Source organism: Entelurus aequoreus, linkage group LG22 (genome assembly GCF_033978785.1).
Source record: "Entelurus aequoreus isolate RoL-2023_Sb linkage group LG22, RoL_Eaeq_v1.1, whole genome shotgun sequence".
In the NCBI taxonomy this organism is placed as follows: domain Eukaryota; kingdom Metazoa; phylum Chordata; class Actinopteri; order Syngnathiformes; family Syngnathidae; genus Entelurus; species Entelurus aequoreus.
Window position 1 is genome coordinate 8673789 of NC_084752.1, and position 24454 is coordinate 8698242.

General features: G+C 37.5%; 1 protein-coding gene across 4 annotated transcripts in view; it reads left to right on the forward strand.

Annotated features, from left to right (window-relative positions):
• Positions 1–24454, forward strand: part of arhgap10 (Rho GTPase activating protein 10) — a 150713-nt gene that overhangs the window by 30071 nt on the left and 96188 nt on the right. For 3 of the 4 annotated variants that reach the window (XM_062032902.1, XM_062032903.1, XM_062032905.1), the window contains exons 2-5: positions 5348–5443; positions 5742–5803; positions 10005–10076; positions 10194–10295. In XM_062032902.1, the coding sequence (XP_061888886.1) occupies positions 5348–5443; positions 5742–5803; positions 10005–10076; positions 10194–10295 (332 nt within the window). The remainder of the gene's footprint in view (positions 1–5347; positions 5444–5741; positions 5804–10004; positions 10077–10193; positions 10296–24454) is intronic. The other variant, XM_062032904.1, reaches the window with a different exon arrangement.

Consider the following 24454-nt stretch of genomic DNA (forward strand, 5'->3'; position numbering starts at 1 on the left):
TAAAAAAAAAAAAAAAAAAAAAAAAAACTGGCAGCTCAGGTGCCAAAATGTTACTATAAAATTGCAGTTTTTTTTACTTACAGTAAAAAAACAAATGTAAATTTTACAGTAAAATTTTGGCAACCGAGCTGCCTTTTGTTTAACCATAAAAACAGCAGTACTGTTTTTCCATTTACAGTAATATACACTGCATTTTGAGGTGAAATTATTGCAAGTTACCATATTTTTTTTTTACATTTTAGTTTTTAAAAAGTCGAATAAAACGCATAAATAATTATGTAATAATAGTATTCACTGTTAGAAGCGGCCCTCTGGGGCCAAACATAACTGCCATGTGGCCCTCAAAATGTACTCCATGTAATCTCAAATCATGTTGACTTAAATATTGTCTTAATTATGCAAAAATATTTGATCAAACATTAAAACCATTTTTAAAATAGAAATAAATACTAATAATAATGATTTCAAAGCAAGTTATCCATCAAATTGTGCAATGTAAAAGTAGCAATAGATTTCATGGTAAAATTGTGAAATTTACTGTGATTTTTACAGCAATTTTTTCTAAATGATAAAAACAGTGCTTTATGTACTGTAATTAACTGTGGTGCTGTTTTGGCATTTACAGTAATACACCGGAAAATCTACAGTTGTTGATTTGCGGTAGAAAAACAAAACAAAAAAAAAACTGGCAGCTCAGGTGCCAAAATTTTACTGTAAAATTGCATTTTTTTTAATTTGCAGTAAAAAAAACTAATGTAAATTTTACAGTAAAATTCTGGCAACTAAGCTGCCTTTTTTACCATAAAAACAGCAGTACTGTTTTTCCATTTACAGTAATATACACTACATTTTGAGGTGAAATTATTGCAACTTACCATATATATTTTTTTTTAGTTTAAAAAAAATCGAATAAAACACATAAATAATTGTGTAATAATAGTATTCACTGTTAGAAGCGGCCCTCTGGGGCCAAACATAACTGCCATGTGGCCCTCAAAATGTACTCCATGTAATCTCAAATTATGTTCACTTAAATATTGTCTAATTATGCAAAAATATTTGATCAAACATTAAAACCATTTTTAAAATAGAAATAAATACAAAAAAAAAAAAAATATTGTCTAATTATGCAAAAATATTTGATCAAACATTAAAACCATTTTTAAAATGGAAATAAATACAAATAGTAAATATTTCAAAGCAAGTTATCCATCAAATTGTGCAATGTAAAAGTAGCAATAGATTTCATGGTAAAATTGTGAAATTTACTGTGATTTTTTACAGCAATTTTTTCTAAATGATAAAAACAGTGCTTTATGTACTGTAACTGTGGTGCTGTTTTGGCATTTACAGTAATACACCGAAAAATCTACAGTTGTTGATTTGCGGTAAAAAAACCCCAAAAAAACAAACTGGCAGCTCAGGTGCCAAAATTTTACTGTAAAATTGCATTTTTTTTAATTTACAATAAAAAAAACAAATGTAAATTTTACAGTAAAATTCTGGCAACTAAGCTGCCTTTTTTACCATAAAAACAGCAGTACTGTTTTTCCATTTACAGTAATATACACTACATTTTGAGGTGAAATTATTGCAACTTACCTTTTTTTTTTTTTTTAGTTTAAAAAAAATCAAAACGCATAAATAATTGTGGAATAATAGTATTCATTGTTAGAAGCGGCCCTCTGGGGCCAAACATAACTGCCATGTGGCCCTCAAAATGTACTCCATGTAATCTCAAATTATGTTCACTTAAATATTGTCTAATTATGCAAAAATATTTGATCAAACATTCAAACCATTTTTAAAATAGAAATAAATACAAATAGTAAATATTTCAAAGCAAGTTATCCATCAAATTGTGCAATGTAAAAGTAGCAATAGATTTCATGGTAAAATTGTGAAATTTACTGTGGTTTTTACATCATTTTTTTCTAAATTTGTACTGTAAAACTGTGGTGCCGTTTTGGCATTTACAGTAATACACCGAAAAATCTACAGTTGTTGATTTGCGGTAAAAAAACAAAACAAAAAAAAAAACTGCCAGATCAGGTGCCAAAATTTTACTGTAAAATTGCATTTTTTAAAATTTACAGTAAAAAAACAAATGTAAATTTTACAGTAAAATTCTGGCAACTAAGCTGCCTTTTTTACCATAAAAACAGCAGTACTGTTTTTCCATTTACAGTAATATACACTACATTTTGAGGTGAAATTATTGCAACTTACCATTTTTTTTTTTTTTTAGTTTAAAAAAAATCGAATAAAACGCATAAATAATTGTGTAATAATAGTATTCACTGTTAGAAGCGGCCCTCTGGGGCCAAACATAACTGCCATGTGGCCCTCAGTGAAAACCACTCTGCATTACTGCATGCCTAAAGTTTTGTGTCGCCTTGTAGAAGCAAAGCCCAGCAAATTGTTTTCCAAGGGCCATTCGTCAAACACGGAGACGTGACGCTTCCTTACACTCCAGTCTTAAAATAACCCTCGCCATATTCTGCCATGCTTCCCAAGGGGGTGGGTGGCAGTGGGGGGGCTGTCGTATACATGCCACGTCAGGGGGAATCTCTTTGCTGTCTGGAAATAGTTTTGGTTTGCCTTGTGTGTGTGTGTGTGTCTTTTTCTTTACTTGTTGCCATAGTTGACTATTTATAAATCCCAAACAGCACATCGAGGCAATAGTGAGGAGTTAGTTTTTGTGCTGTTACTCAAAAGAGTTGAAAGCATGACTCCGTTTCTTTTCTCGTAACTTGCCGTGCCACCCGGATCATAAAACACCTCTTCACAGCTGACATGTTTGATGTTTGACCTGCTAGCAGGATGCAGTGCCTCCAAGACAAACAGGATGTTTGCAAAAAGTTTAACCGCAATACATAAGCTGTGGTTTTCATGATGAGTGATGCCAAGTGTGCAGCTTTTCGCACCGGGTTTCTGTGATCGTTTACAAACGTAATCATTGCATAATCCCAGGATGGAGTAAGTAGGGTAAGGATGATTATAGCACAGTGTGAGCGCGGGCCAGCAACGGTCAGGGCAGGGAGGGGTTCGCAGTGCTTGAGCACACAGTTCAGGACAGGTTTGAGTAATGTCTGATTCAGCCAGTCATGGCTCCCGCAAGGCAAAGGCAAGTTAATCACAGCTAGGCCTGGGACGATTTGTCAGCTTAGTCGACGTCATCGATGACATCATTTAACTTGCGTCACAAAATAGATCGCCGCTGAGCGCAGAGAAAATGATGCCACAAGGGGTGTTCCAATCGATCAGCCACGAATATTTGAAATAAAAAATTTAGAAAATTACTGTGAAAAAGTTTGATCGCCAGATACCAATCAATGTCTTTCAATGCTTCTCACAAAAAATTATTACTTGTGGCTAGGGTTGTAGGTAGGGCTGGGCGATATGGCCTTTTATAATATTTCGATATTTTTAGGCCATGTCACGATACACGATATATATCTCCATATTTTGCCTTAGCCTTGAATGAACACTTGATGCATATAATCACAGCAGTATGATGATTCTATGTGTCTACATCACAACTAAGTCAATTTAGCAAAAGTGTATTTATTAAACAGTTATTAACAAACATTCATGTCATTTCAAAACAGAAAGTGCAAGATTGTCAGAGACATTTTAAAACAAGCTGTGAGTGCACTTTTGTGCATGATGTTTTTTATTTTTTATTTATTTATTTATTTATTTATTTTTTCCATAAAGAAATATAATCATGTCTGCTTACGGACTGTATCCCTGCAGACTGTATTGATCTATATTGACATTAGGGCTGCAACTAACGATTAATATGATAATCGATTAATCTGTCGATTATTACTTCGATTAATCGATTAATAATCGGATAAAAGAGACAAACTACATTTCTATCCTTTCCTGTATTATATTGGAAAAAAACAGCATACTGGCACCATACTTATTTTGATTGTTTCTCAGCTGTTTGTACATTTTGCAGTTTATAAATAAAGGTTTATTTAAAAAAAAAAAAAAAAAAAAAAAAAAATTTTTAAAACCCTCTGCGCATGCGCATAGCATAGATCCAACGAATCGATGACTAAATTAATCAGCAACTATTTTTATAATCGATTTTAATCGATTAGTTGTTGCAGCCCTAATTGACATACACATACACAATATGTATATATTGGGTTTTTTATGTTGATTTAATTAAAAAAATAAAAAATAAATATATATATATATTTTATTTATTTATTTTTTTTAAATTTTCTTGCGTGGCCCGGTACCAATCGGCCCGGTGGTTGGGGACCACTGCTTTAAGACATGGCTGGCTAGATAGCTTGCGGCTAATGTCCAACTGCAGTCTGCAGTGTTTTAGCTACTTCTAAATCACTAATCCTCGCCTCCATGACGACAAATAAAGCAGGTTTCTTACAAGTAGCATTATCACCGTAGGACGAGGAATAGCTAAACATGCTTAACTACACACCGTAGGAGGATACAATAGCTCACCGGCGTCACAATGTAAACAAACGCCATGGGTGGATCTACACCTGACATCCACTGTAATGATACCAAGTACAGGAGCGTATCTAGTGGATACTAATATGATTACATCGATATTTTTTAGCATCACAAAATCTTTTTTCGTTTAAAAAAAATTCATATTATGTTTATAAAGTCAGGAAATACGTCCCTGGACTCATGAGGACTTTGCATATGACCAATGTATGATCCTGTAACTACTTGGTATCGGATCGATACCCAAATTTGTGGTATCATCCAAAACTAATGTAAATTATCAAACAGAAGAATAAGTGATTATTACATTTTAACAGAAGTGTAATTAGAACAAGTTAAAAGAGAAAGTAAGCAGATATTAACAGTAAATGAACAAGTAGATTAATAATCCATTTTTACAGCTTGTCCTTAATAATGTTGACAAAATAATAGGTAGATAAATGACACAATATGTTACTGCATACGTCAGCAGACTAATTAGGAGACTTTGTTTGCTTCCTTACTAATAAAATACACGTTGTCTAGTATGTTCACTATTTTATATAAGGACAAAATTGTTCTTTGATTGCAATAATAAACATATGTTTCATGTACCCTAAGATTTTTTGTTAAAATAAAGCCAATAATGCAATTTTTTGTGGTCCCCTTTTATTTAGAAAAGCATCAAAGTATCGAAATTGGTTTTGGTACGAGTACCAACATATTGGTATCGGGACAACCCTAGTTGACAATGTCGACTAATCGTTGCACCCCTATCAAGAAACAATCATTTGGTACAGTCCTAATCACAGCATTGGTGGTAATGGCTAGAAACATTGAATTTAAAGGTGTTCTATCCATTTTTTCCTTCCAGAGCTGGGGATGGCACAGCGCAAGTTCGCTCACTGCCTGGGAGAGTTTCAGTTTGAGTACATCGGTGACGCAAAGACAGACGACGAGCGGTGCATCGGTAAGTGCGGGTTTCGCTTCCTGTCAAGATTCAAGCTTAACCACCGCCTCGTGTCGCCACCAAACAAATGTTTGTCGACGGCTATTTCATCAATCAACTTCTAACCTGTAATCATCTGGTCTTTTTGGCCTGCTGGTGCTTCCTGACAGTCAGCTGTGATGATTTCCTGTCTTTTCCGTTAGGCAAGTGCATGTCAGAAGGAAAGGCATGTGCAGGTGGTTGCCTTTCTCTCCCAAAAAGGGGAGAGACAATGTTATCAGAAACCATTAACTCTTAGCTTTCCTTTCATATCTTCCAGATGAGTCATTGCAGGAGTTCTCCTCATTCCTCAAGAACCTAGAAGACCAAAGAGAGCTGATGGTGAGCACAACCAGTCTGAGCCTGTTTGAAACCTTAGGGAAATACCGTGTGTGCACGTGGCGCTACAGAATGTGCTAATATGCACTCCAGTAACACGTATTAATATCCATATTTGGTGGTTGCATCTATTAATGTCCTGGCAAAGATCCCGGGACTCATGGGGAATTTCATTTTCTTCAGCCGCTGAATAGTGTGGATAGTGTTGAAAGTATTGCCCTTGCCACTGTCTAAGGGTCACTGTGCTGCACCTACATGGGAGTGGCAACTCTTAAAATACACAGCTCAATGCTTACTACTGACAATATAGTCATGTGTCGCAGTATGGAAAAGAGCTGCTGCAAATGCCTCATTTATAAACCACGCCATTCCTAAATCACACATAGCTTTTTTTTTGGTGTCATATTACGTTATACAAGTCGTCATAAAGAACGCAAGATAGGGAAGTGGTCCAAAAACGAAAGCCATAACACGAGCGCTGTCATCTCCTCTGGCAGTGTAACGAGCAGCCGATGATTGATCTCAGGGGACCAGAGTGTGCTAAACACTAACTCTGCCTTTTGGGATGACATCACAGTCGGGAGAAGTGGGATGGGCTGCAGGCACAGGCACGTACCAACGCCCACTAGTATTGTAGCAGCAGCTTGGAAAATATGTTGCTTTGTTACACTCTCATGTTTGGAGGACAAAAGAAGTTTTTATCTGTCATGACAGCACACAATATCCGTCCAAAACTTGTTTAGAAGATTTCAATTGGTACCAGTATAATAATTGGGGGGAAAAATATGAAAAAAAAATCAGCTTTACAGAATCATTTTGACATCTTGACCATTTTTCCTTAGCATACTGTATTTTTCGGACTATAAGTCGCAGTTTTATTCATAGTTTGGCCAGGGGTGCGACTTATACTCAGGAGTGACTTAGGTGTGAAGTTATTAACACATTACTGTAAAATATCAAATAATATTATTTATCTCATTCCCGTAAGAGACTAGACGTATAAGATTTCATAGGATTTAGCGATTAGGAGTGACAGATTGTTTGGTAAACGTATAGCATGTTCTATATGTTATAGTTATTTGAATGACTCTTACCATAATATGTTACGTTAACATACCAGGCACGTTCTCAGTTGGTTATTTATGCCTCATATAACGCAGTGGTCCCCAACCACCGGGCCGTGGACCGATTGGTACCGGGCCGCGGCCGCACAAGTAGTTAAAAAAAAATAAAAACTTTTTTTTTTAAATTAAATCAACATAAAAAACACAATATATACATTATATATAAATATAAATCAATACAGTCTGCAGGGATACAGTCCGTAACCACACATGATTGTATTTCTTTATGACAAAAAAACATTTTTTTTTTTTTATACTATCCCCCCCCCCCCGGCCCGTGGGACAAATTTCAAGCATTGACCGGTCTGCAAGTACAAAAAGGTTAGGGACCACTGATATAACGTACACTTTTTGAGCCTGTTGTTCACTATTCTTTATTTATTTTAAATTGCCTTTCAAATGTCTATTCTTGGTGTTGGCTTTTATCAAATACATTTCCCCCAAAAATGCGACTTATACTCCAGTGCGACTTATATATGTTTTTTTCCTTTTTTATTATGCATTTTCGGCCGGTGCGACTTATACTCCGGAGCGACTTATACTCCGAAAAATACAGTATGTGGCAGATAGCAAGGACGTCTATCATGCACAGTAGATATCGATTATCGGTCGGGCCGATATTTGGCATTCGGTATCGCCCTTTTTTTTTATTGGTATCTGTCTTTTTATTTATTTTTTATTTTTTTTGCAACTACAACGGAACTTCATCAGCAGATGCAACATACAGTACAGGCCAAAAGTTTGGACACACCTTCTCATTCAATGTGTTTTCTGTATTTTCATGACTTTTTACATTGTAGATTGTCACATCAGAACTATGAATGAACACATGTGGAGTTATGTACTTAACAAAAAAAGGTGAAATAACTGAAACATGTTTTGTATTCTAGTTTCTTCAAAGTAGCCACCCTTTGCTCTGATTACTGCTTTGCACACTCTTGGCATTCTCTCGATATAATATCCGATTTATTTGAGTTTTTGTGAGAATATTTCTGTGATCTGATCAGCTGCTTTAACTGCGGCGCTCACTTGGCCGCGCACACACACACACACGCACACACACCAATACCTAGCTAAAATGTTCAATTGGACATTTTTTTGTTGTTGTTCTTTCCTGGCGTCTTATCTAGTCTTGTTTTGTTTGTTTTCGCTCCTGCAGCGATCGGGTCGCTTGGCAAGCTTTTTGTCCGCAACACTCGGGCACATTAAAGGAGCATGCTCAGATAGATGGACATCAGGACACCAGAAAAGATATCGCTGTGAAAAATTTAAACTTTGTGTGAATATCTTGACATATCGGAGATGTATTAATTATATACACTACCGTTCAAAAGTTTGGGGTCACCCAAACAATTTTGTGGAATAGCCTTCATTTCTAAGAACAAGAACAGACTGTCGAGTTTCAGATGAAAGTTCTCTTTTTCTGGCCATTTTGAGCGTTTAATTGACTCCACAAATGTGATGCTCCAGAAACTCAATCTGCTCAAAGGAAGGTCAGTTTTGTAGCTTCTGTAACGAGCTAAACTGTTTTCAGATGTGTGAACATGATTGCACAAGGGTTTTCTAATCATCAATTAGCCTTCTGAGCCAATGAGCAAACACGTTGTACCATTAGAACACTGGAGTGATAGTTGCTGGAAATGGGCCTCTATACACCTATGTAGATATTGCACCAAAAACCAGACATTTGCAGCTCGAATAGTCATTTACCACATTAGCAATGTATAGAGTGTATTTCTTTAAAGTTAAGACTAGTTTAAAGTTATCTTCATTGAAAAGTACAGTGCTTTTCCTTCAAATATAAGGACATTTCAATGTGACCCCAAACTTTTGAACGGTAGTGTAAGTAAAGAAGTGCAGGCGGCAGCTCACACATTCTCATACTTTCTGTAACATCCAGGGAGAAATTATTAAAAAAAAAAAAAAAAAAAATGCTTGAAAAATGTCTCAACTATAAGCTACTTGAAGGAGCCCAGAATTGTTTTTATTTAAATGTTCGCAGTATTTCAGGGTTCCTAACCTTCCAATGTATTAAATCCATAAACTGCTATACAATTGAGTAGATGGTGAGTTATTTTGATGGAGAGAAGTCTCATATTTTTACCAATTTTCCCAGGAGATTTCCCATATTTTGAAATGCTAATGTTGATGCTCCTCTTAGACACACGTAATAAAGGTTTTTGTGAAATGTTTTTTGCTGCTAAATTTACCACATTTGCACCACATAAAAAATGATGTCGTTAATGGTCCAACGTTTCCTCAAAAAATGTTGAAAAACACACTTAAAACCTTCTCTAGCTGTTTACTGATATAACATTCATGTTTAAACAACTTTTACTGCAAATGAGTATCGGCTCCAAATAGGGGTTATCGGCCTCCTTATAGAATAGAAAGTACTTTATTGATCCCTAGGGGAAATTCAGCACCACAGTTCGTTCACAATAAACAATAAACACTTAGGTATTATTTACATGTGAATAATATAAATAGTCTATTATACAGGATTATTCACATGTGAATAATATAAATACAGTCTATTATACAGCATTATTCACATGTGAATAATATAAATACAGTCTATTATACAGCATTATTCACATGTGAATAATATATATACAGTCTATTATACAGCATTATTCACATGTGAATAATATAAATACACTCTATTATACATTCAAGTACAGTCAAAAAGGAACATATGCATTATACAGTCTGATGGCTGTCGGTATGAAGGACTTCCTGTGTCGTTCCGTGTTGCATTTTGTACTAATAATCGGTATCGGCCCTGAAAAAAACATATCGGTCCATTTTTAGTGCACAGCCACCGTCAAGTCAGCTTACAGATGGATTTAGGTATGGGTTCTGGCAGGCTCGTACAATTTCTTTAAGAACTAGTTTATTTGTTTTGGAAGTATTATTAAATCCTACCACCTTCACTAAAACTCCGGTTGCAGATGAAGAAAACCAACTGAGTTTGGTTTGGTGATCCTCTGGTCAATAAACAAACACAAAAAAGATCCTACATGAAATATGTATGCGCTCAGTGATGAAAGCACTTTAATGGGGTTGCTTCTGTCTAGATGAGAAACATCACGGAGACACTCATGAAGCCCCTGGAGAAGTTCCGGAAAGATCACCTTGGCACAGTAAGGGTACTGTATGACGGCTAATTGCCTCTCTTTATTAAAGGGATGCTGCTGAAAGCACTTTGGCGAGCTTTGTTTTACGCCCTCAACTAGGAATGATGAATGACTCGTTCTCTTGTCCAGGCGCAGAGGAAAAAGTATGAGAAAGAAACAGAGAAGTACTACAGCTCGCTGGAGAAGCTTCTCAACATGTCTGCAAAGAAGAAAGAACCCCACCTACTGGAGGTATTGGTCTCAAACCTTTAGCCGTGTATTCATGTATTCCCATGAACTGATTAGGAAGATAGTGCCATTGTTTTCTGGGGTACCTTTAAGGAACATAACATTGACGATATCATATGAATTATTATTAAATATTGATTAGCCAAGCCCTGTAGATCAATATCATTGCTAAGTTTCATCTTCATGATCATGTCAAATTGATCTGGTCTCTTGTTGTTGAGCAGTACTTAGGCTTCAATCTCTGCCCCTTAAACCTGGGAAAAAAACATGGAAAATGAAAAAAAATCACTCAAAATGTGTAGGATACCCATTTAGGACAGAATACATCTTGGGATGTCAAACCACATTTAATCCAAATTTGATCTATATTGCCAAATAGGAAGGCATTTAAATACAACTCCAAAAATGTAATATTTTTTTAGTGCCAATTCGTTTTGCCAGCAGTTGGATCCAGATTCAATTCCAGAGCTATTCTAAGTGTTGGCCCTCTTCTGTTAATTCAGGGATTGCGCAAGCAACCAATATCAAATTACCATTATTAATTTGAAGGGGTGTCCCTATACAACTTTATCACTTCCAATTTCGAGAACAATATTGGAGCCATATCGATATTGGTCCGATCGGCACAAAGCATACATAGTTTTATTATTGTGTAGTCTGGAATGTTAAATTAGGCTTGATCAAGTGAAATGACTTAAAGCGAGAACAATGGTAAATATGAAAACCACTAACCTATTAATTATCAACAGCCTGGAAAGATTTTAAGCTGTATTTTAAATTGGAGTGGTAATTGCTTTTTGGCGACACCGAGTGGCCACAATAAGGGAATTAAGCTCATTAATGCTTATGAAATTAATGAAATTAAGCTCATTATCGCCCTTTACTGGTCAAATTTAGTGCTACATGTATTAACCAAGCTTTGATTGCCACGGTTACTCTCAGACAAAAAAACAACACGACCACAAATTCAAAAGACATCACAAAGTCAGCACTTTCAATACGAAACTAAATATATTATTGCACACTTACACATGTTTGACCAAGGTTCATGACAAAGCTTACAAGTGTGGATTTCCGCCATTGTTGCTGCTTGTTTAGAGCACTGTGTCCGTCACTTAAAAGGTCCGACAGGAAACAATGACTCAAGCACTTGCTCGGGCCGAACTTTCATACTTTGTTGTCCAGTCGTTAAAAGTCAGATTTAGGCAATTTATTTAGATGTTCTTTTCAGGGTTAAATGAGTGGTCTTCTTCTATTCAGCCCACTGCTGCTTCATTGTGACACATAACCTCACTGTTGTCCGTTGTGGGATGGCGGGAGTACTGCATACATGTTGCAAAGGTGGGAATATTTTTGTCCCGTTCTGGGACAAAAATGTTGCCGTGGCAACATGAAGCCAGCTTTTATTTGTATTCAATGATATAACGAGTTTAACGAGTTTGGGGGACGGCGTGGCGCAGTTGGGAGAGTGGCCGTGACAGCAACCTGAGGGTTCGTGGTTCGATCCCCAGCTTCTACCAACCTAGTCATGTCCATTGTGTCCTTGAGCAAGACACTTCACCCTTGCTCCTGATGGGTCATGGTTAGGGCCTTGCATGGCAGCTCCCGCCATCAGTGTGTGAATGTGTGTGTGAATGGTTAAATGTGGAAATGGTGTCAGAGCTCTTTGAGTACCTTGAAGTAGGGCTGGGCAATATATTGAATATACTCGATACAGTGTTTCCCATAAACTGCCAAGATACCTGTGGTGGTGGGGGCGTGGCTATGGGCGTGGTCACCATGACATCGAGTAATTTGCATAATTTACTACAATGATTTGATTTTCTCTAAAAAGGCTCAAAAAATGTATACTTACTAATTAATAATAACAGTTTTGTTTTAAACGTCCATCCATCCATTTTACAATATAATTACAACACTTTATGTACATATTTATATACAGATTTGAACAATAAGTTATTCACTGAAATATATTTAATAATTGTGGTTCTTACAAAAAATATATCTTATGAAATATAAAAGCTAAAATGTCTCAAAGCTCTGCCCCTTTAATTAGTGCATACTAAATAATTTAACTTTAGCCTACTACTACAACCATATTATTTACCAGCAACATAAAGTGAAACAGAGGCAGAGGTGTCCTGCCACAGTCAGTAACAAATAAACAGAAAACAGTAGTGGTGGTAGATAGACACAGAGCTTCATCAAACATCTGATCCACTGAACAAAGAGCTCCAAAAATCTTAAACTTTAGACTGCCATCAGTTTTACTCCCTACACTTAACCATGTGTTTCCTACTGCCTGCAGACTTTGCACCCTTTGTTATATACACATGTTGTGTTTCTAATATAAATACATTTAATAAAGTCAAATACAAATAAGGCAACAAAAGAAGTATCCTACACTTCTCTTTTGTAAGGTAAATCTGAACAGCCGATATGGGCATCTACATCAACTATATGATTTTCCTGAGAAGCTGGAGAGGGGGAAAAAAAAATAATTTTTTTTTTTATTTTTTAAATTTATTTTATTTGTGGCGGACGTAATTCTTTCGTGGCGGGCCGCCACAAATAAATGAATGTGTGGGAAACCCTGCGATATATCGCGCGTTTGTCTCTGTGCGATATAGAAAATGACTATCGTGATATTCGAGTACCGGTATATGTTCTCACGCAGTTACTTTTAGCTGCGGGCATTACACTACAGGCGTTTCTCACTCTTTCTCGTCTCTCCTTCTCACAGAGAGATAAAACAAAAGCACCTTCTTACATACGTCGCATACTGACGCACGTGCAACGTCATACGCCCTCGCCGAGCAGAGAGGTAGAGACATGGGAATCGTTAGCTGTGGTGCTAGCGGTGCGAGTGGTAATATGAGCGAGAGAAGGTGCGAATCTGGTAACAAATGAAGGAATAAGAATTAATTCCCAAGAAAAACAGCACAGCGTCCATCGTCTGCGGGAAGATGTTGAACAGACAACCGTAATATGTCAAGTATGCGGCAAAAGCGTTGCTCCAAAAAGTATCATTACTGCTAATTTTTTGCATCATTTGAAAAGTCACCCGCTAGAGAATGAAGAGTGCTTGAAACTCCGCATGTCAACATCTCCGTTCGGTGCCACACCAACAAAATGTTTGAGCAACCATTAACATTAACCATCAACACCGTATGAAAAAACTAGTCAACAACAGAAGGAGATAACGTCCGCAGGAACCTACCACATAGCGAAGGACATACACTATTTGATTTCCTATTATGCAGCTCATTTTTATTTGACAGTTATTGAAATATCTTGTGTGACATCATGCACAAAAGTGCACTTTATTTGTTTTAAACTATTGTAGTGGCGTTCTGTACAAAAAGTGCACTTTAATTTAGTGTTGTTTTGATATGTCATCTTAGTGACATCATGCACAAAAGTGCACTAATAGCTTGTTTTAAAATGTCTCTGACAATCTTGCACTTTCTGTTTTGAAATGACATGAATGTTTGTGCCACTGCTTAGTAACTGTTTAATAAATACACTTTTGCTAAATTGACTTAGTTGTGATTTCCCTCTCTGCATGAAAGTTTAAAATGAGCATATATTAATGCAGTATGAACAAGAATGTTTTGATGTAGACACATAGAATCATCATACTGCTGTGATTATATGCATCAAGTGTTCATTCAAGGCTAAGGCAAAATATGGAGATATATATCGTGTATCGTGACATGGCCTAAAAATATCGAGATATTAATAAAAGGCCATATCGCCCAGCCCTACCTTGAAGGTAGAAAAGCGCTATATAAGTATAACCCATACTTTATGTACATAAAACAAACATAAGGGGGTAATGGGTCAACAATCTCTTTACATTATTTTCAAAACAAAATAACAGTAAGCTTAACTGTCAATGCCCAGTTAAGCACAACAGGAATCTGTCCAGCGTGCCTTGTTTTTGGTAGTGCTTTAAAGTATGTGTAGTGACCAGTGATGTTGTCGTTATTAGCCTTACTCCCCCGGAAATAGTCCGTTTTAAGTCCACAGCAGATCCCTCCTTCTTTTGTTGGCTTTTTTCGACCCATATTGAGTAACAAAATAGGCAACATTTGGTGAATGGTGAGGAAAGAAAGAGATGCTGAAGCATTGAGAAGTAGCGACCGAGTAATGGACTGTGTAAACAGGATGTGACGTAGGGGGCCGCGCCACGTGTGTACTATGCTGCACAGGTAGTAATGTCATTAATGGCAGCGCCCTAAGGCTTCCAGCGGCACACAAAATGAATTAAGTGTTCGTACGCGGAGACATACACTGCAAAAACTGAATAAATATCTCCAATAAGGGTGATATTTGCTTATTTTCTGTCTAATAAGATAATTATCCTCACTAAGCAGATTTTATGCTAGTCTTTGGCTTGTTTTAAGGGTTTTGGTCCTAAATGATCTCAGTAAGATATTACAGCTTGTTGCTGAGATTTGATGACCTATATTGAGTAAAACATGCTTGAAACTAGAATATCAACTGTTGCAAAGCTGTGTCATCAACACTCACAAGTACAAAACTACTTTTTTAAAGTAATAATTTCTTACTTCAAGCATGAAAACAAAAATCATGACTTTGACACAATTGTGTCTCATAATTAAAACAGATGACAGCCAAATGGACTTTGCTGTTTTATTTTCAATGAAACAATAGAAAATACGTACTCATATAGTAGTACAGTTGGCACAGTACAGTAAACTGACAGTTAATATTTAAACATTTAAAATGTGACATTTCAAACAATTTTGAACACAAATAGTTTGTGCACATTCAGATAAATTCCTCAAAATTACAATCAAAAAAATTTGGCCGGGGGCTTGGCTGTATATATGCGCACTAATTGACTGAAAGAGCACGGACTTGGCGCGATGATGTCATGTTATCGACGGAAAAATGCATTTTTAGACAATATGATTTGCCTGAGCGGCTAGGAGACCCCGAGAGTAACAAGCGGTTGCCTTTCCATTTAGAACAATAAATTAGTTTTTAGTATAAGTTTGCTGGTTTCAACAAATGTAATGCCGAGCACATATCATTATGTCAAGATAATGGCACTAGCATTTACTTAATTTAAGAATATTTTTCAACACATTGAGCAAAAAAGGTCTCTTTTTTTTTTTTCTACCAAGAAAAGTGCACTTATTAGTGAGAATACCGTATACTTATTTTAAGGTATTTTTGGGTTCATTGAGGTTAGCTAATTTTACTTGTTTTGGAAAGTCTTGACAAGCCAAATGTTCTTGTTCTATTGGCAGATAATTTTGCTTAGTTCAAATAAAATACCCCTAATTTTTGTATTTTTTCTTGTTTTTGAACACTGACTTTTTGAAGTGTATTTGGCGCGATCTAAAGGTTTGTAAACCGAAAAGGTCACAAATAGAGGCGTTCGTAATCGTTGTATTTTTGCTTGTACCAGACATTTATCAATATTGAATGGGGACATCCCTATGAATACAGTACCAATCTACAAGAATCTCATACAGCAGGTTCATGCAGAAGCCTCGGCAGAGGTCTATGCCCTCAGAGTGCTCTTTGCTTTGTTTGAGTTTTTTTTTTTCCCCTGCTACTTTCACACAAAACCTCTTTGGCCCACATGAGGCCCCAATGACGCACCTTACAGCGACAAATTTTCCTGGCTCGTGTGGATAGGAAGTGTGAACTGGCTGTGACATGAACACCGAGGTCAGCTGTGTGCAGTGTGTGCTACAACATGCAACAGCCATTTTTTTATCGGAGGCTTCTCTCAACTTTCCCAGTGCGTCCATCCATGTAAGGCACGCTCTATAGAGAAGACTCTTGACACTGCTTACTTTTGGTTGCGCTCTGTATATTTTGCAGCATGGCGACGGAGGGTAAATAATCTTCATATGAGACCAAAACAAATGAGGTGGGGCACCAGCCATTTAAGTATAAGCTACAAACATTACTAAAAAACAAACTACAATGTGCTTCTCAAGCTGCTAAACCACACAAAAAAGGGGAAACGTGGCTCACAGGAACAGTTGTTGAAGCATCAACATAGTTGCTTCATATTTAATTACAGGGCAAGGCAAGGCAACTTTATTTGTATAGCGCTTTTCATACACAAGGCAGACTCAAAGTGCTTCACAGACAACAAAGTGAAATGAAAGAAAATAAAAGCAAAATTAAAATGCAGACAATAAAAATAAAAACAGTGCAAAAGTTAAAAGATTAAAAGATTTAGCTGAAAGCTAAGGTGAACATAAAAGTCTTCAGTCTAGTTTTAAAAGTACCGTAATTTCCGGACTATAAGCCGCACCTGACTATAAGCCGCACCAGCTAAATTTAGGGGAAAATACAGATTGCTCCATATATAAGCCGCACCCGACTATAAGCCGCAGGGTTTTGATGTGTAATTAGCGTAGTATATAGGGGTTCCTGCTACCACGGAGGGGATTGTCGGGACAGAGATGACTGTTTGGGAACGCAAAGCGTCCCATTTATTAACAATAAATCTTTCAATCATTCAATCAAACTTTCACATCTTTGACATGGCGAACAGCATTCGTGCAGAGTACAAATAATACAACGGTGCAAAGTAATACAAAGTGCTCGCCTGTACGTTATCAAAATAACCAGCCTACCGGTATATGAAAAGTCAGTCTTTAATCATTGTGTCATCGTCTTCCTCCTACGTACTAAAACCACCGAAATCCTCTTCGTCTGTGTCGGAGAAGAACAGGCCGTAAATAAGCCGCACCCTTGTATAAGCCGCAGGGACCAGAACGAGGGGAAAAAGTAGCGGCTTATAGTCCGGAAATTACGGTAGTCAGAGTTGGGGAAAGTCTGACATCTTCAGGAAGTTTATTCCAGCTATTTGTTGCATAGTGACTGAATGATGCTCTCCCTTGATTTGAGTTTACTCTTGGAACCACTAACAGATTGGTCTCAGAAGATCTTAGTGATCTAGAGGGCTTATATAGTGGGAGCATATCAGTGATATACTTGGGCCCTAGACCATGTAGTGATTTATATGTGAGCAGGAGGATTTTGAAATCAATTCTCTGATTGGTGTAATGTGCTCACATTTTTTGGTCTTTGTTAGAACTCTAGCAGCAGCGTTCTGAACAAGCTGTAGCTGCCTGACAGTTTTTTTGGGAAGACCTGCAAGGAGACCATTACAATAGTCTAGCCTACTGGTAATAAAGGCATGTACAAGTTTTTCAAAGTCTTGAGCTGACATGAGCCCTCTAAGTCTTTTTACATTTTTGAGGTGATAGTAGGCCGATTTTGTTACTGATTTTATGTGACTGTCGAAATGTAAATCAGAATCTAAAATAACCCCAAGATTTCTGGCTTTATTTGAGGTTTTCAGGGACAGTGATTGAAGGTGTTGGACGACTTTAAACCTTTCTTTTTTAGCACCAAAAACAACTATCTCAGTTTTATCTTCATTTAGTTGTAGGACATTTTGGCACATCCAGTGTTTGACTTGCTCAATGCACTGGCACAGAAGATCTATAGGGCGATAGTCATTTGGTGATAGCGCTACATAGATTTGGGTGTCATCGGCATAGCAATGATGGTCAATGTTATTATTTTGCAGGGCTCAATCATACTGCCCCACAGACCAAGAAAAAAAGAGTGAGGCAGCTCCGTTGTCGTGGCATACAGGTTGTGCCAATGGTGTTGTTTGGCTTTCCTTGCCAGGGCGAGAGTAGCTGCCTTCCGCCACAGACCAGCTGTACAAGGGTTGCTAGGTAGAATATGGGGGTGGACCTCGGTCAGTCAGTCACAATACTGAGGGCACTGTTGATGACGACGTCTAACTTCTTGGTGTGTGGGCTTCTGCTCCACACTGGGGCAGAGTGCTCTGCAACAGAAAAGACAAAAGTCTTGCACGGAGATTTTGGAGTACCTTGGCGGAGGCGGCCCAAGTCGTACCAGCCAGGCGGCAGATGAGTGAGACGCCTCAACTGATAAGGGAATTCTGTTTATCAGTAGCGAGACGCTTTTGTAATATACAGTACAGGCCAAAAGTTTGGAGACACCGTCTCATTCGATGCGTTTTCTTTATTTTCATGACTATTTACATTGTAGATTGTCACTGAAGGCATTTAAAACTATGAATGAACACATGTGGAGTTACGTACTTAACAAAAAAAGGGGAAATAACTGAAAACATGTTTTATATTGGGGCAGCACGGTGGTAGATGGGTTAGTGCATCTGCCTCACAATACGAAGGTCCTGGGTTCGATCCTGCGCTCGGGATCTTTCTGTATGGAGTTTGCATGTTCTCCCCGTGACTGGTGGGTTCCCTCCGGGTACTCCAGCTTCCTCCCACCTCCAAAAACATGCACCTGGGGATAGGTTGATTGGCAACACTAAATGGGCCCTAGTGTGTGAATGTGAGTGTGAATGTTGTCTGTCTATCTGTGTTGGCCCTGTGATGAGTTGGCGACTTGTCCAGGGTGTACCCCGCCTTCCGCTCGATTGTAGCTGAGATAGGCTCCAGCTCCCCCCGCAACCCCGAAGGGAATAAGCGGTAGAAAATGGATGGATGGATGGATCCCTTTTGCTCAGATTACTGCTTTGCACACTCTTGGCATTCTCTCAATGAGCTTCAAGAGGTAGTCACCTGTAATGGTTTTCACTTCACAGGTAAGGCAAGGCAACTTTATTTATATAGCACATTTACAACAATTTTTAAATTGGACCAAAGTGCTTTACAGGTTAAAAAGCATAGAGCAAAAAACAAAACAAAAACCAACAAAGAACATAAACAATGCATAAGCTAAACAAGATAGTGCAAAAGCAATACGGTGAAAGGGTTCGAATAAAAAGTAAAATTGCAAGATAAAAATAATGAAATAATAAAAGTGCGACAAATTGGGGAAAAAAACCTAAAGCGAAGGGGTGGACTAGAAATGGTGGCCTAGTGGGCGGGCTCAGCTCAGGCTAAAGGCCAGCGAGAAGAGATAGGTCTTAAGAAGGGTTTTGAAGACCCCTAGGCTTTGGGCTGTTCCAGAGCTTAGGGGCGGCAACGGAGAAGGCTCTGTCCCCTCTGGTCTTTAGCCAGGTGTGCTTGAAGCTCATGGAGAGAATGCCAAGAGTGTGCAAAGCAGTAATCAGAGCAAAGGGTAGCTATTTTGAAGAAACTAGAATATAAAACTTGTTTTCAGTTATTTCACCTTTTTTTGTTAAGTACATAACTCCACATGTGTTCATTCATAGTTTTGATGTGACAATCTACAATGTAAATACCGTATTTTTCGGACTATAAGTCGCAGTTTTTTTCAAAGTTTGGCCGGGGGTGCAACTTATACTCAGGAGCGACTTATGTGTGAAATTATTAACACATTAGCGTAAAATATCAAATAATATTATTTATCTCATTCACGTAAGAGACTAGACGTATAAGATTTCATGGGATTTAGCGATTAGGGGTGACAGATTGTTTGGTAAACGTATAGCATGTTCTATATGTTATAGTTATTTGAATGACTCTTACCATAATATGTTACGTTAACATACCAGGCACCTTCTCAGTTGGTTATTTATGCCTCATATAACGTACACTTATTCAGCCTGTTGTTCACTATTCTTTATTTTAAATTGCCTTTCAAATGTCTATTCTTGGTGTTGGCTTTTATCAAATAGATTTCCCCCAAAAATGCGTCTTATACTCCAGTGCGACTTATATGTTTTTTTCCTTCTTTATTATTAGAGATGTCCGATATTATCGGCCGATATATGCGTTAAAATGTAATATCGGAAATGATCGGTATCGTTTTTATTTTTTTTATTTTATTTTTTTTATTAAATCAACATAAAAAACACAAGATACACTTACAATTAGTGCACCAACCCAAAAAACCTCCCTCCCCCATTTACACTCATTCACACAAAAGGGTTGTTTCTTTCTGTTATTAATATTCTGGTTCCTACATTATATATCAATATATATCAATACAGTCTGCAAGGGATACAGTCCGTAAGCACACATGATTGTGCGTGCTGCTGGTCCACTAATAATACTAACCTTTAACAGTGAATTTTACAAATTTTCATTAATTACTAGTTTCTATGTAACTGTTTTTATATTGTTGTACTTTCTTTTTTATTCAAGAAAATGTTTTTAATTAATTTATCTTCTTTTACAAATTTTTAAAAAAAGTACCTTATCTTCACCATACCTGGTTGTCCAAATTAGGCATAATAATGTGTTAATTCCACGACTGCATATATCTGTTGATATCGGTATCGGTTGATATCGGTATCGGTAATTAAAGAGTTGGACAATATTGGAATATCGGATATCGGCAAAAAGCCATTATCGGACATCCCTATTTATTATGCATTTTCGGCCGGTGCGATTTATACTCCGGAGCGACTTATACTCCGAAAAATACGGCACTCATGAAAATAAAGAAAACGCATTGAATGAGAAGGTGTGTCCAAACTTTTGGCCTGTATTGTGTTTGTATTATTGCACAAGGTGCGTGCGTGTATATGTGTATATATATCTTGTGCAATGATAAATCTAAAAAGACGTCCTTGTTTTCTGCCTGATTTGATTAGCATTTCCTCTGCAGTTGTCATGTGCGTCATCGTCACGCAGTGCCATGCGCCAGTATTGATAGGAACTATGAATTAAACCACACATGACTAGAAGCTGCTAATGTGAAGCGGTTGCACATCCCATAGTATCGCAGAAGCGACCAATCAATCAAAGGGCAGCAACGTGTTTATCTCCACTCATCCAGGCCCCTCTCAGACAAACACCTTTTTCTGTAGTTCAATAAAATATGATTTCTATCAGTGTTTCCCACAGCACTGATGACGTCGCTCACATTCTCATGAAAGTAATAATTCAATAAGTATACCCACTTGGCATCCATTGCAACTGGTCACCCTGGTGGGGGGGTTCCCCTTTACCAAGGTTTCTTCTTTTTCCCATTTTGGGCTTTTGGAGTTTGGGTTCAGATCAGGGGATGCTGTTAGTTTGTGAAGCCTTTTGAGGTACTTGTGATTAAGGGCTATACAAATAAACTTTGATTGACATTTGCATCATTGACCATAAAGCATGTGCATGTAATTGCAATGAACGCGGTAGGAGGAAGGAAAATTATTGTGAGATAGACAAAAACTGAGTTAAACTATAAAAAGCAAAACCAAAATGTTTAGAAATACAAACATTTTTGGTGTATTTTTTTTATGTCACAAACAAGACGCAGCAGCCTGCGAGTTTTCTGAGGTTGGGGAGGGATGCATGCTATCACGTCAGAGTCTTCAAAAGTCTTTGATATGACCAGAAAAAGTTGCCAGATTTAGATATTGAGAGATTAAAATACTCCAGTGTTTTTAAACCACTGTGTGCCGTGGGAGATTATGTAATTTCACCTAATTGGGTTCAAAATATCTTTTTGCAAACCATTGATTATAATCCGCAAATGAGCCGTTGTTGAGTGTCTGCGCTGTCTAGAGATCGGCAGAGTAACCGTGTAATACTCTTCCATATCAGTAGGTGGCAGCAGGTAGCTAATTGCTTTGTAGATGTCGGGAACATGGTTTGTCGTGATCACAATATGCGGGAGGCAGCGTGTAAGTAAAAAGGTATCTAACGCTTAAACCAAAAATAAACAAAAGGCGAGTGCTGCTAAGTGCTGCTAAGAAAAGGCATTGAAGCTTAGGGAAGGCTATGTAAAACGAAACTAAACCTGAACTGGCTGCAAAGTAAACAAAAACAGAATGCTGGACGACAGCAAAGACTTACAGCGTGTGGAGCAGATGGCGTCCACAAAGTACATCAGTACACGACATGGCAATCAACAATGTCCCCACAAAAGAAGGATAGCGTCCCCACAACTTAAATAGTCTTGATTGCTAAAACAAAGCAGATGCGGGGAATAGCGTTCAAGGAAGACATGAAACTGCTACAGGAAAATACAGACAAAAGAGGAAAAGCCACCAAAATAGGAGCACAAGACAAGAACTAAAACACTACATACAGGAAAACAGCAAAAAACTCAAAATAAGTCACATCGTGATGTGACAGGTCGTGACAGCACACCTACTTTGAGACAAGAGCTATAGTGATGCATGGTTGGTTATGGTTTGAATTCATATCCAACAATTGCGAGAACAACTTTTTATTGTCAATTTCGGCTACGGAGTTAAATTTTTTAATGTTTTCTGCTGGTGGTGTGCCTCAGAATTTTTTCAATGAAAAAAAAGTGCCTTGGCTCAGAAAAGTTTGAAAAACACTGAAATACTCGATAAATACAGCAAAAAAGTTTGCAACCCTAATCCCTCCTGCTGTGCCGCCTTAATATCTGGCAGACCATCTGCATATGAACTGTTAAGAAGTAGCGTTGTGACACATACGGTCCACCTGCTGTAAAGATTTACAACAACAAACATTCACAGACAGTCCCGTTACATACTGTGTTTAAAGCAGGTTGTTACATTTGCATAAATTAGCGTATGAGAAACACTTGTCAGACTGTTGTGTTCACTCTTGCCCCTGTCTGGGTTCTTTGCATTGAGTGCCAGTCCCAAATAAACACGTTTTTTTCCCCCCAGGAAGCAAATCCCCAAAGTTGAGTAAATCCTCATGAAGACCTCTTTATTGTGTGATTGCCAAAAGGCATTCTCATACCACACCATTTTTTATCTATTTATTTTTCTTATTCCTTTTCCTCTTTCGCACCGTTTTTCCGTCACACCTTCAAAAAACGTCAAAACGTTCAGCGCTTTCAGGACACACGTGCTTATTCAACAAACCTTTCAAAAAATTATCCGGTTTTACCGCCATTTATAATTTTTTTCCCCTAGTATTCTACCCATTTTTCTCTTTCTGATTTTTTTTTGCACATCTTTTAACCTATTTCAACCGTTCCACCATTATAATGTTCGTCTTAGTCAGGACAATAAATCAGTTTTTTAAAGTGCAAAAATTCCTAGCTTTTGCGTCAGTAATGGTTTTAATTCCCCCCAAAAATGGATTAACTCGCTGGAATACAAAGACAATATAACATACATCCATAAATGTGGATGCATATGCAAAAGTGCAATATATTTATCTGTACAGTAATCTATTTATTTATATCTGCACCTTATTGATTTTTTATCCTGCACTACCATGAGCTAATGCAGCGAAACTTCGTTCTTATTTGTACTGTAAAGTTCAAATTTGAATGACAATAAAAAGGAAGTCTAAGTCTTTATAATTGGTACTCATACTACTGACTGACGGTTACACAGAATTGCATTCTGGGTAATTGTGTCATTTTGACCTGTTGCAGTAAGAGTACTCAATGTATATTGGTATGAATAATCCAGTTTATTGCTCATTTGTATTATATTAATAATATTTAATTGTCTCAAAACTTTTGATTTAATTATTGCTTATTATGCATGTGTATCATACATTATGGGAAGTTTCATAATCTTGTATCAGCAAGAATCCAGCAGGATATGTGTCACGCCATATTGGTTGACTCATGGATTTTAGCACAAGTTGGTACTATTTCGACAAGGACCTCTTTATCTCCCTTACCAGTGTAAGTTATGGTTTCAACTTTTTTTTTCTTCTCTAAATGTTAGCTTGTTTGCAAGTAAATGTTCTATAAAATCAGGTGACATATTTAATTGTAAAAAATATGTGAATGTGTCCCAAAAATGTGCTGAAAATTTTGTACTGAGTCAGCAAATTACTTTGGGTTATTAGATGTCATTTTTTAAGTCTGAATCGCTCACTTTAACATCCATAGTTGGACATCACAATGACTGGGCTGTTTGGCTAAATGGATACGGTGTGGAGTTTGCATGTTCTCCCCGTGACTGCGTGGGTTCCCTCCGGGTACTCCGGCTTCTTCCCACCTCCAAAGACATGCACCTGGGGATAGGTTGATTGGCAACACTAAATTGGCCATAGTGTGTGAAAGTTAAAGTTAAAGTACCAATGATTGTCCCACACACACTAGGTGTGGCGAAATTATTCTCTGCATTTGACCCATCACCCTTGATCACCCACCCCGAAGGGAATAAGCGGTAGAAAATGGATGGATGGACCCTTGATCACCCCCTGGGAGGTGAGAGGAGCACTGGGCAGCAGCAGTGGCCGCGCCAGGGAATAATTTTTGGTGATTAAACCCCCAATTCCAACCCT